Source organism: Salminus brasiliensis, chromosome 1 (assembly GCF_030463535.1).
Source record: "Salminus brasiliensis chromosome 1, fSalBra1.hap2, whole genome shotgun sequence".
NCBI classification, from domain to species: domain Eukaryota; kingdom Metazoa; phylum Chordata; class Actinopteri; order Characiformes; family Bryconidae; genus Salminus; species Salminus brasiliensis.
In genome coordinates this window covers 97,477,528-97,491,735 of record NC_132878.1, presented here as the reverse complement: position 1 = coordinate 97,491,735, position 14,208 = coordinate 97,477,528, and the positions used below count along the sequence as shown (strand labels likewise).

Here is a 14,208-nt window from a genome sequence, read left to right as displayed (position 1 = left end):
AAGGGTTCCTTAGTAAAGGCTACAGTTTTGTACAGACTCAAAGAACCATTGGGATATTTACATGGTACTTTAGGTTGTATATAGAACTTATTTTTTTGAAGAATGGGTTCAATATAGCACCAAAAAGGGTTCCACTATTGTCACTAGAGTTGAAGAACCCATTTTAAGTACTATACATAACCCCTTTGTTTAGAATATAGAACCATAGGTACAATAACGTACTGTCTTTAGAAGGCTTGCCACCAATCTGAAGAACCCTTAACCAGGCAAAGAACCGTCTAAACAATCATATGGTCCATAGAGTTGTTATAGCTCTACATAGAACCTTCTAAAAAAGTTCTATATAGCACCTAAAGGGGTTCCATAACTGTCATGACTCAAAAAACCTTTTTCAGTACTACATAGAACCCATTTTGCTTAGAGCGTAGAAGGTTCTATTACAAACACTGTGTTCCAAAATTTTCCCATCAATCCTTAGAACCATTTAACCAGGCACAGAACCATCTGAGCATTCAAATAGCCCATTGAGTTGCCATGGTTCTATACAGAACTTTTTTAAGGGGTTCTTCAAGGGTTCATCTTCTAAGGCAGCTTGTAACCTTTGTGGTGCTATATACACTCTTTAAAATGGGTTCTTCAAGTGTTCTTTAGTAAAGGCAGTGGTTCTATATAGACTTTTTAGGATTTTAATACTTGTAGACAGTTATGCATAGAACGTGTTTATTGGGGGTTCTATTTTAGCACCAAAAGGGGTCAAATGGTTCTCCTTTTTTAAACAAACACAGAACCTAAAGGGTTCTCCAATTGAGTCAAAAAATAATAAGTAATAAGTTCTAAATTGATTCCCATTTGGCCTAAAACGTAGAACCAAAGATTCAGTTAAGTTTACAGAAGATTTCCCAGCAATCTAAAGAACCCTTTAACCAGGCAAAGAACCGTCATACCACTCAAGTGGTCCACTCAGTTCTCATGGTTCTGTACAGAACCATTCAAAATAAAGGTCACCAAAAAGGGTTTCGCCATTTTTTCAGCACTACTGTACCTAGAACTCCTTTTTCTAGAAGGTTCTTCAACCACTAGAGGCGTGGCCTTTATTTTGAGGTCAACAGAAGGAGGAAGTGGTTCTGACCTACTAATGTTTCCTTTACCGTCCTAATATTAACGATACCATTAAAGGTTCCTCCTCTACTGCCATAAGAACCATTTCTGGTTCTACTGTACTGCACCTTAAAACCTTCTACATGTCCAAATGTTTGTGGACACCCCTTCTAATGAATGCATTCAGGTACTTGGCATCCAAGTTGCACACACACAACTTATCTAGTCCCTGTAGAGAAGAAAGCATACTGCCAATAGAATAGGACCATCTGCAGGAGCATGTACCATGCTGCCTAATGCCAAGCGTCGGCTAGAGTGGGGGTGTAAAGACCCCCAGCATTGGGGGGTGGAGCTCCATCCAGTACTTTTGGGAGGTGAGCTCATGTGGCTGAATGCAATCAAATCCAGCAAGCCTTCTTCCCAGAGACAGAGAAAGGTGTCCCAATACTTTTGTCCAAATCAGCGTGTCCTGTGTCCCGTGGCTGCTGTCGAACCCTCACCCAGTAGTGGATCATACAAGGGTGGTTGAGCCTCTGTTGCCTCCATCTGCACCACCCACTCGCTCTCTCTCTCTCACACACACACACACACACACACACACACACACACACACACACACACACACTCACTCAGGCACAGGCAACGAGGGAAAGAAAGAAGGAAGAAGAAGGGCAGGGAGGTAGAGAAGTGGGTCTTGCGCGAGAACCCCGTGGCCGAACATGGAGAAGAAGACCACCAAGGACCACCTGGTGGACGCTCTGGACGACCTGGGCAGCGAGAACCTGAAGAAGTTCAAGAGCAAGCTGTGCGATCGGAAAGAGGAGCCTCGATTGCGCCGCAGCGCCGTGGAGAAGGTGCAGTACACCGTGGACCTGGCGGACCTTCTCACCAGCACCTTCACCGTGAAGAAGGCGGTGCCGGTCGCAGTCGAGGTGCTGAGGGCTATCGGTTGCCACCAGGTCGCTGAGGACCTGGACCAGGCGACTGAATGCAGTGAGTGGGAGCTCCAGTGGGTCCACATGGTTCCAGTTTCACTACAGCGTTTTAGGGAGGTGGACGTGGCTTGGGACGTTTGCTAGACGTTGTCTGGACGTTTTATTTACGAAGAAACTCGATTTGGTGCCATTTTTTCAGCTTGCTTTTGGAATTGTCCGTTCCACCTTAAATGGTGCAGCAGTTACATTCTGGCGCCTCAGGCGCCAGAATGTAACTGCTGCACCATTTAAGGTGGAACGGACAATTCCAAAACCAAGCCACCTTGAACCTCGTCTTTTGAACCTTTTCTCTCCAGACATCGATCCAAACGTTCCATAAACGTTCACATGAGCCTCTACTAACATCATTTCAATCCAAGACGTTTCTACTCAACCTGGAACTGGTTTTCCAGGCCAGAAACAGACTTCCTTAATGTAAAAGTGAAAGTGCATTTTGGCTTCCTTATACAGGTTTCCTACATAGGTTTAAAGAAGTCAACATAGTGGTTCTTTAAGGACCCAACCATGGTTCTTCAATGGCATTGCTCAAAGAACCCTATGTAGCACCTTTATTAATAAGAGTGCACAACATTAGCTTGGGCAGCTGGGGTCGCGTAGTGGATAACCACACCACCTTGCCAGTGGCACGTCCCAATTGCGTAGAATTTAGAGTGTGTACTATGTAGAATAGATAAACGTGTCAACGTTGGGTCTACGAAGAATCCACAATGCGGTCTGTTGAGTTGAGTGTGGTGTTGATAGGCCCTGGCTGTGTCCCAATTGCACACTACACACTACTTCTATACTATAAAGTATGGACTATATAGTAATAATCTTAGCGGCACTTGGTTCCAAGTACACATCATGGATATTTTTTTAGCTATATTACATACTACGTAGTCAAATACTAGTTAGTATAAGTTAATTAGCATTAGCATTAGCGCCCACTATTGTCCCACAGTGCAGTGCGGAAAGGAAAGGGAGGAGCTAGTGACAGAAATGGTGGATAACGATGTAACGAAGTACAGTGGCGAGGGCAGCAGGATCTCTAGCAGTGACCAGTGTTGGCATAGCAACGCTTCGTCACTTCCTGTTAGTACAATAGGGGTTAGTATGTTGATGTTCAGTGTACTAACCTGCCAAGCCTGTGCTGTTTGGATTAGTATGTACCCTATATTGTAGTATTAGTGCGTAGTGTGCGTTTGGGCCGCAGCCTCGGGTTCAGCCAGGTCAGCGCGTCACTCTGAACCAATAGGAGTCTCTAAAACTCTGGTTCCAGATAGTCTAGTGAACAGAACTGATAAAGAGATCAGGGCCCTCACACTCTTCATTGGGCCGGGTCTGATAAGCACAGATTACAAGGCTCAGGGTAAATGGCTGGGGATAGCTTACTGCTAGCTGGATAAACAGAACCGCAGTCAGTTAGCACTTTTGCTATGTTGACGTGTGGAACTTTAGTAGGGGATCACTCATATGGTCTTACAGAGCTGATACTGATTATCAGTAATTGGTATTTTTGAGGTACTTGAGTAACAACCCTGCTGAAATCCTGGTCTGGTGCTAATGTGATACTGGTTGACCAGATCACCAGTGTTCAAAACACATATATTGCTGGTTTATGCTGGTCCAGTGCTGGTGTGGAGCTGGTTGACCAGCATACCAGTGTTCAAAACATAACATATGCTGGTTTATACTGGTTTATACTGGTCTGGCACTGGTGTGAAGCTGGTTAACCAGCATACCAGTGTTCAAAACACAACATATGTTGGTTTATACTGGTCTAAACTGGTTTATACTGGTCTGGCACTGGTGTACAGCTGGTTGACCAGCATACCAGTGTTCAAAACATAACATATGCTGGTTTATACTGGTATAAACTGATTTATACTGGTCTGGTGTTGGTGTGGAGCTGGTTGACCAGCATACCAGTGTTCAAAACATAACATATGCTGGTTTATACTGGTATAAACTGGTTTATACTGGTCTGGTGTTGGTGTGGAGCTGGTTGACCAGCATACCAGTGTTCAAAACATAACATATGCTGCTTTATACTGGTCTAAACTGGTTTATATCATTTACTGGTTTCAGAGACTGGATTTGGAAGCAGGCCATGTCCACCCCGTCACGCAGTGACGACTAACATTCTCAGAGTAAACGTCATTTACTGAGGAAACCCAACGGCCTTGAGAACAGGAAGCGTAGCAGCGTGCTTTGCAGAAAGTCCTCCACCCAGCTGCAGACCACCCCCCTCCCCTCCACTCCCCCCGTCACACGCTCAGTTAAATAATGACACAGAAAAATAAAATAGGTTGAGGTGTGAAAGTCAGGTTTTGGGTATGAAATTAGAACTACTGAGAACTGAACACTGGTATCCTGGTCAACTGGTACCACACCACAAACCAGACCAGCAGAAACCAGAATACACTGTTTTTTGAACACTGGTATGCTGGTCAGCCAGTACAATACCAGAACCAGACCAGCAGAAACCAAAATACACTGTTTTTTGAACACCGGTATACTGGTCAACCAGTACAATACCAGAACCAGACCAGCAGAAACCAGTATATACTGCGTTTTGAACACTGGTATGCTGGTCAGCCAGTACAATACCAGAACCAGACCAGCAGAAACCAGTATATACTGCGTTTTGAACACTGGTATGCTGGTCAGCCTGTACAATACCAGAACCAGACCAGCAGAAACCAGTATATACTGCGTTTTGAACACTGGTATGCTGGTCAGCCTGTACAATACCAGAACCAGACCAGCAGAAACCAGTATATACTGCGTTTTGAACACTGGTATGCTGGTCAGCCTGTACAATACCAGAACCAGACCAGCAGAAACCAGTATATACTGCGTTTTGAACACCGGTATGCTGGTCAGCCAACTCCACATCAGCATGAACCAGTATATGCTGTGTTTTAAACGCTGGTATACTGGTCAACCAGTACAATACCAGAACCAGACCAGCAGAAACCAGTATATACTGCGTTTTGAACACTGGTATGCTGGTCAGCCAGTACAATACCAGAACCAGACCAGCAGAAACCAGTATATACTGCGTTTTGAACACTGGTATGCTGGTCAGCCTGTACAATACCAGAACCAGACCAGCAGAAACCAGTATATACTGCGTTTTGAACACTGGTATGCTGGTCAGCCTGTACAATACCAGAACCAGACCAGCAGAAACCAGTATATACTGCGTTTTGAACACCGGTATGCTGGTCAGCCAACTCCACATCAGCATGAACCAGTATATGCTGTGTTTTAAACGCTGGTATACTGGTCAACCAGTACCACACCAGCACCAGACCAGCATAAACCAGTATATTCTGCATTTTGAACACTGGTATACTGGTTAACCAGTACAACACCAGTACCAGACCAGCATGAACCAGTACTGAGCACTGGTATACTGGGCAACCATCATATGCTGATTTGTACTGGTCCAATGTTGGTGTGGTCTCGGTTGACCAGTATGACCAGTTGACCAGTGTTTAAAACACAGCATATACTGGTTTCCGCTGGTCTGATTCGGGAAGGGTACTGGTTGACCGGCATACCAGTGTACCATACCCAAACCAGACCAGCATAGACCAGTATATGCTGTGTTTTTGAAGCTGGTCAACTTAAGATGTGCCTCAACAGACCCAACAACAACCTCTTTACCTACAGGCCTATTCTTCACTTCCCCCTGTGAGAGTAGTCGTGGGGTCTAAAGGGTTAAACCTGTTGTGATGTAAACTGCAGTGGGGGGTGGGGGGGGGGGGTGCTACAGTAGACACCAACGATGGATATGGTTAGCTTCTGTCCTAACTGGTCTGTCCTGTCTACTTTTAGGCTGCCCTGCACCCCAGCCTCAGATGGGGGACAACACCGTACCCACTCCACAGGGGTCAGGAGGGACCCCGGGGCCTCCGGCACGTGGTTACGACCAACCCGACACTTCTTCTGTGCTAATTCCCAGCACCCCGCAGTTCAAACAGGCCATTATCAGTGAAAAGGGACGGGAGGTCAGTGAGTGTCGTAGTGTGACAGAGTGAAACACAGCCAGTGTCCAAATACTTTTCTGAAGCGAGGTGAAGATTTTACACAGGATGCCTGTTTTAACAGTGATCACATGACTTACCAGCTTTCTGACTTTCTGACATTATTTAAAGCTGGCAGTTGTTCTAGTCCCTGTAAGTGTGTAAAGATTACTCGTAGCTCTCTCTTTTCTCTGTGGCAGTGCTGCCTCAGCATTTAGAGCACTGAGCTATTGATGACAGGGTTGTGGGATCGATACCCGGGCTCAGTAAGCTGAATCTGCTAGGACCTTGAGCAAGGCCCTTCACCCTCCCTGCTTCCTGGGCACTGCAGTGATGGCTGCTCACCGCTCCGGGCGTGTGTGTTCACTGTGTGTGTTTGATCATTAGTGTGTGTGTGTGTGTGTGTGTGTGTTCACTACACTGATGGGTTAAAGGTGTTTTTAAAGGTTTTTTGGACAAATTCAGTCAATTATTCTCCGTAATGTGAATCTGCAGTTGTTCAAAATTTTATGATGAACGGACCAATAGAAATGCTCCAAAATGACCTGAATCAAATACTTTAACAATAATGTTGAAAGTTACGTTTAAAAGCACAACATTTTTGCGTGACAGGATTAATATGCAAATTTTAATTTGCAGCAAAACCTGCATCTCTGTACTGAACACATCATTTTATTATTAACAAACTTAAACGCCTCCTCCTGGACCCTCAAGCCCCTCAAATAATCCTCCACTTCTCAGTCCCCCACCTTCCCCCCGGTCTTCTTCCATTCTTCTAACATTCACCACACCAACGGGGGGTCCGGGTTCATGCGCAGACCACAGGAAGCCCACACAGACTCCAAGCCAAAAATATTGGGAGTCCACCCTCCCGTGTCAGCTCAGGGCTCGGTCAACACTATCAAATAAAGCTTTAGAGTTTATCTGATCTGCTGTATATATATATATATATATAATCACTGTTAACTTTCAAGGGAAGTGTAAAAGATTCAGCTAATTTTGGTCCATTCGTCCTAAAATTCTGATACAATATAATATATAATAATACATAATATAATATAAACAATAACTGCAGATTCACATTATGGAGAAAAGTGATGAGATATGGGGACGAGATATTTATAAATTTTTAAATATAAAACTATATTATTTAGTATCCACAAATATTTAGTAACTCTTATGAAATTGTTCAGTAAATTAGAATTATTAACTAAACAGTATGAATTATTCAGTAAACATCATGAACTATTCAGTATTTACTATGAAATATTCAGTATTAATTATTCAGTAATTACTGTTATTAATTATTCAGTATCCACTATGAATTGTTTCGAAACTACTCTGAATGATTTAGAGTTGGTGTGGTGCAACAGATAAAACCACTACCTGCCAGTGAGCTACCACACCATGTGGGAGACCAGGGTTCGATTCCCAGTCTGGGTGGCTATGCTGTGCTACACCAATAAGAGTTCCTGGGCAAGACTCCTAACACTACATTGGCCCACCTCTGTAATTCTAGTCACCTTGTAAGTCGCTCTGGATAAGAGCGTCAACTAAATGCCGTAAATGTAAATGTAATTTAATATCCAGTATGAATTATTCAATATCTAATTTGAACTATGCAGTATGAATTATTCAGTATCCACTATAAATTATCCAGTATGAATTATTTAGTATCTATTATGAATAATTTAGTATCTATTATGAATTATTCAGTATACACTTTGAATTATCCAGTATTAATTATGAATTATTCAGTATCAACTATGAATTGTTCAGTATTCACTTTGAATGATCTAGTATGACTTATTTAGTATCTATTATGAATTATTCTGTATCTATTATGAATTATTTAGTATCTATTATGAATTATTTAGTATCTGTTATGAATTATTCTGTATCTATTATGAATTATTTAGTATCTATTATGAATTGTTCTATATCTATTATGAATTATTTAGTATCTATTATGAATTGTTCTGTATCTATTATTAATTATTTACAATCTATTATGAATGATTTAGTATCTATTATGAATTATTCAGTATCCACTCAGTATCAAATATTTACTGATGTTTGTAAATTGTGTTGTGTCACATTTCCTCAGATTTATCAAGTGCTAGAAAAGGGTGTGAGAAAGCGTCTGGCTCTGCTGATCAACAACGTAGACTTCAAATGTAAGAATATGAAAAGGAACGGAGCCCAGAAAGACAAGGAGTACATGGAGAAGCTGCTGAGAGGCCTGGGGTACGACGTAGTGGCACACACCAACCTCTCCGGCCAGGTGAGTCAACAGCGCAAAGCTGTGTTCATCTGTAGGAGACACAGAGTGACCGGGATAAGGGTCTGTTCAACTGTAGAAATTTGATCATGATCTGTGAGTTCTGATGGATTCCAGCATAGTCTACAATTTGGTTTAGGTTTAATGGTTTAGCTGGTCTACCAGCTCTTCCAGTTTAGGCAATCAGTATAACTGAGCCTGCTGACCAGCATCACCAAGCTGGGCAACCATCATAAGCATCATAAGTCAAGTGCTTGACCATCATAACCATGCTGATTGACCACCTTGACTAGCATGACCACACGGGTTGACCAGCATCACTAAGCTGGTTGACCGGCATGGCCATCCTGGTCAAGAGTATAAAGTATAAAGTATGTTTCGCCGTGGATGACCAGCTTTTTGACCCCAGCTTTGACCACCTGAGTTACCAGTTTGGACTGTGGTGTGTTTCAAGATCATTGCTACCAGTAATAAACTCAGACTGGTTGTTTTTTCAGGAAATGGACGAGGCGATTAGAAGCTTTGCTGGACGTAGCGAGCATGCAGAATCAGACAGCACCTTCGTGGTCATTATGTCTCATGGGAAAAGAGACGCCATTTTGGGGGTCCATTATGGACCAGACAATGACAAGGATTTCCTTCCTGTGGACAATATCTACACACACCTGAACACAGCGAACTGCCCGGCTCTGCGCGACAAACCCAAGGTTATTCTGATTCAGGCCTGCAGAGGAGGTAATTGTACCGCATCTCTGTCAAAAGTAGCAAGTCCAGGTCCAGAAAGTGAAAATCCACCCCAGGGTTTTGGTCCAACCGCCTCTATGGCTCTGCTGCAGGTCTAGAAAGTAAAAATCCACCCCAGGATTTTGTCCCAACTGCCTCTATGGCTCTGCTGCAGGTCTAGAAAGTGAAAATCCACCCCAGGATTTTGGTCCAACCGCCTCTATGGCTCTGCTGCAGGTCTAGAAAGTGAAAATCCACCCCAGGATTTTGGTCCAACTGCCTCTATGGCTCTGCTGCAGGCCCAGAAAGTGAAAGTCCACCCCAGGATTTTGTCCCAACTGCCTCTATGGCTCTGCTGCAGGTCTAGAAAGTGAAAATCCACCCCAGGGTTTGGGTCCAACCGCCTCTATGGCTCTGCTGCAGGTCTAGAAAGTGAAAATCCACCACAGGGTTTGGGTCCAACTGCCTCTATGGCTCTGCTGCAGGTCTAGAAAGTGAAAATCCACCCCAGGGTTTGGGTCCAACTGCCTCTATGGCTCTGCTGCAGGTCTAGAAAGTGAAAATCCACCCCAGGGTTTGGGTCCAACTGCCTCTATGGCTCTGGTCCCGAAAGTAGAAATCCACCCCAGGATTTTGTTCCCATTGCCTGTATGGCTCTGCTGCCGGTCCAGAAAGTACAAATCCTGGGGTGGATGTTTCCTGTCTGGATCTGGATTTGTCACCCAGGCAGTTGGAGCAAAATTCCAAAGTGGATTTGTACTTTCTGGACATGCAGCAGAGCCATACAGGCGGTTTGAGGAAAGTCCTGGGGTAAATTTCTACTTTCTGGACCTAAATTTGCCACCTGTGGTCTGATTGTCTTTCAAATCGTGTACTGACTTTAATCCGCTGACCCATGCTGTGTTGGAGAAGCTTTAAATCCTATTAATTGTTATGATAAACTGTCCTGTGTAATCAGACATCTACTCATTTTGAGGTTTTTATAGAAATATTCTAAAATTAATTAACTAATTTTTAACAAATTTTTATTTGTTTTAGGATTTTAATCTACTAAAAGCGTTCTTATTCCTTTGGCAGATAATCCTGTTAAACAATCATAATCTTAATATTGACTAAAATAATCGTAATGATGCTGCCTGACTGTAATCAACCTGCCCTGACCTGCAACCTCCCAAAAACAGAGCCAACACTTAGACAGTAGCGCCACCCTGACCTTCAGTCTCTCATTAGCTTGAATGGGATTTTTGCTGCTGTACTGAGAAGCTTGTCCATTGCCATCCACTCTGAATGTGTTCAGGTGAGGACGGCAGCACGTGGGTAGCAGACAGTGGCCCAGACGAGCAGTGGAACATGGAGAGCGACACGTTTGAGCACAAGGAGAAGGATTTCATCTCCCTGCTGTCCTGCACACCTGGTCAGTAAACCTCCCCACCTGACCTTAGGTTCATGCGTTTGTTGGTACTGACCCACCCAAGGGTCTCCGGGGACCAGCTTAGTGTGCCACTGCCCAAAAGAACCATGTTATAGTAATGAGAGGTTTCTTCTTTGGAAGGAACTGTGTATGATGTGGAGGTACGTTAAAGTTTCAAATGGTTCTTCACATGCTCACGGCAGTTGAAGAGTTTTTAAGGGAACCAGACATGGTTCTAAGGACCTTTTTTGCACCTGTTTATTAAGACAGCCTATCGTGGACCTAACGTGGTCCTGAAACCACCTAAAAATAGTCTAGAACTGTGATATTCAACTCTGCTGCACTGTACATCCCAACCAAGAACCATATAGAACCCTTGCTTTGTAGGACTCTGAGATGTTAAGTATCAAAGGGTTTAATATTAAAGAGGTAAAGGTTCCATACCCATAATAAGGGTTTTCTAGAGCTGCACTTCCAAGCCAAGAACCATGTGGAACCCTTCCTTTTCAAACCTCATCAGATCTAATGTCTCACAGTCTTAAGAATGAAGGTTCCTAAATGGTTCTTGGCTTGGACATGCAGTTCTAGGACAACTCTTTAATGGTTATCAAACCTTGACCTTATGCCCAAAGGTTCTATCACCCTCCCTATTTTCCTAGAACCTATGTTTGAGTGTGAGATGTTGGGATGATAGGGTTTAATATTAAAGAACCTTAGCATAAGGTCAAGGTTCTATACCCAATTAAAGAATTTTCTTAGAACTGCATGTCCAAGCCATCTAGAACCACATAGAACCCTACCTTTTCAAACCCTATCAGATCTAATGTCTCACAGTTTTAGGAATGAGGGTTTCTAAAGGGTTCTTGTCTTGGACATGCAGTTCTAGGACAACTCTCTGACCTTATGCCTAAAGGTTCTATCCCCCTCCCTATTTTTCCTAGAACTCTATTCAAATCTTTATTTTTCCTAGAACCTATGTTTAAGTGTGAGATGTTGGGATGATAGGGTTACATATTATAGAACATTAGCATAAGGTCAAGGTTCTATACCCAATTAAAGAGTTTTCTTAGAACTGCATGTCCAAGCCATATAGAACCCTTCCCTTTGCTTAAAGGTTCTATCCCGTTCCTTATTTTTCCTAGAACTCTATTGTTGTGTATGTACAGTTTAGGAACCTACGTTCCAGAGTGAGATGTTGGGTGTGATAGGGTTAACCTCACCTCATAGAGTACGACGCTGGTTTGTACAGTGGTTGATCTTTAACCAGCCGTGGCCGTGAGCTCACGGTTCTTGTCTGGGTTCTGTTTTTTATGACGTGCCATAAATCTTATTCCCCTTTTCCGCAGATACCAAATCTTACAGACACAAATTGAAAGGGTCACTGTTCATTGGATTCCTGGTGCAGGTCTTCAACGCTAGAGCACATCAGGACCACGTTGAGGAACTGTTCCGACAGGCAAGTTCATCCCAGAGCAAAGCTATTATAGAGAATACGGTTCTAAAGCCGTTTCCTGTAGCAGTCTGATGTGTCCCTTATTCCTGCTGCAGGTTATGAGGTGTTTCGAGGACTTTGGCATGCTGAAGCAGATGGTGTGTAAGGACCGCACCACTCTGCTGAAGAACTTCTACCTCTTCCCTGGACTCTGAAGCTCCTCGAGTGGGACTCAATGCTCTGTAAACTGCGCTTACTCCTCCACCCTTAAAGCTCCTCTAACTTCTAAGGTGTTTGTCCAGAATCTAGAATCGGCCAGCATCTATCTATTGATTGTAGATTTTATCTCAGGTGTCATAAATGAATTCTTTTGTCTGTCGAAATCCAGTTGAATTGCTGGAGAGAAAATAAAATGGATATTTTATATAGTTAAACTGGTTTCCAGTTGAATGTACGTTTGGTCATCTTTTCGTATTCCCATAGCAAAGCTGTTCAATACCAATTTCCCCACCAATCAGACAGACATTTCTCCAGATTCCCTCACTTCTGTATCATAAAGTGTTTGATTAATAACTTTTTTATCCCCTTTTTTTATCCCTTAGAATTAAACGTAAAAGTATTTGGACACCTCTTAATCACTTAATCATGTGTCTGATTCAGTCCCATCACCACAGGTGTATAAAATCAAGCCTCTAGCCCTGCAGTCTACCTTTCTTCCACACATTAGTGAAAGAACGGGAGGTTCTAAAGAGCTCACTGAACTCCAGCGTGGTTCTGTATGCATCCTATGGGGTTAGAATAGGATGTCCTAAAAGCTTCAGTAGGTGGGATCTGTGGGTGTCCCAATACTTTTGTCCATATGGTCCTTATGTTAATAAGCTCTTCATTTTTTATGTAGCTTTTCAACAGGATTTTAAAACCAATAAATGAATATTTTGGGGAAGTGTTTACTGAGATGGAATTGGTGACAGTCTACGGCCAGTGTTTGTTAGCTAAGTTAGCCTAGCATCTTCCGTTGTAAACTAAAGAAGCACAAATCAGAAATCATGACATGTTTTGGTTGACTGATTGAATCTGGGCTGGTGATGGGTGTCTGATGCTAATTTGCGTCTAATCCTTTGTGATTCGTTTTTTAATATAAATTAACATATACATTTAAAAATATATATAATTAAACATGTTAAATATTTGTTGACATTTATTTTAATTATCAGAGTTTCTTATTTTTTTAGATTAGTTTTTATTTATATTTGTAAGTAATAAACAAATCAAATTTGTAATATTTTTTATTCAAAAGATATTTATAAAAATATTTTATATTCTCTATAAAAAATGTACAGCTTTTATTTTATGTAAAAGGAGCGTGACTTTTTAATAGATATGTATCAAATCTAATAATAATAATAATTATTATTATTATTATTAGGAGTAACTATTAGGAACACTATACCACTGGTTTGGGCCTCCATTCAGCCTCCATTCGATTAGTTTTTATTTATATTTATAATCTTTTTTATGTTCATTTTTTATGTTTTATTCTGAAGATATTTATAAAAAATATTTTATATTCTCCAAAAAAAATTAACAGCTTTTATTTTTTTATAGATATATATCAAATTTAATAATAATAATAATAATAATAATAATAATAATAATTAGTAACTATTAGGAACACTACACCACTGGTTTGGGCTTACATTCAGCCTCCATTCTTCATGACATGGATTCCACAAGAAGTTGAGTATTGTGGTCTCCAGACTGACTTCTGTACTCTGTAGTACCTAAGCGTAGAGGGGTCTTCTGGATCCTAGCCGATACAAACTAGCTGAGGGCCACAGTGGCACTGAGAAACTCCCCCACAACCCTGGAAGGAACCACGACTTACAGGAGGGACCCATCCTCCTCTGATCAGAACTATTTATTACATTTACATTTACATTTACGGCATTTAGCAGACGCTCTTATCCAGAGCGACTTACAAAGTGCTTTGCTATTTACCCAAGAAAAAGCCTTAGCTAGTTAGAATAGACTAATAGCTAGTTAGAATAGACTAATAGACTATTAATTAATTATTATTAATTATTATTATTGATGAAATCACATTGATAAAGAACTGCTCAGGTGGGCAACATAATCATAATATCACAATAATCACAATAATTTAGTATAACTAATATAGTTAACATAGTTACTAACATAGTTATTAGGCAGGTAGCAGTGGCAGGAGGGTGGGCAGCTGGTTTGACACGGGTGGC

The 14,208-nt window shown here is 42.0% G+C and overlaps 1 protein-coding gene across 1 annotated transcript; it reads left to right on the top strand.

Annotated features, from left to right (window-relative positions):
• Positions 1-1,578: 1,578 nt before the first annotated feature.
• Positions 1,579-12,896, top strand: LOC140569312 (caspase a-like). The gene is made up of 7 exons (XM_072692530.1): positions 1,579-2,091; positions 5,919-6,091; positions 8,214-8,390; positions 8,885-9,122; positions 10,408-10,524; positions 11,868-11,977; positions 12,070-12,896. Exons 1-7 carry the CDS (start codon positions 1,818-1,820, stop codon positions 12,166-12,168), a joined length of 1,188 nt encoding a protein of 395 aa, XP_072548631.1. The 5' UTR covers positions 1,579-1,817; the 3' UTR covers positions 12,169-12,896.
• The last annotated feature ends 1,312 nt before the right edge of the window (positions 12,897-14,208 follow it).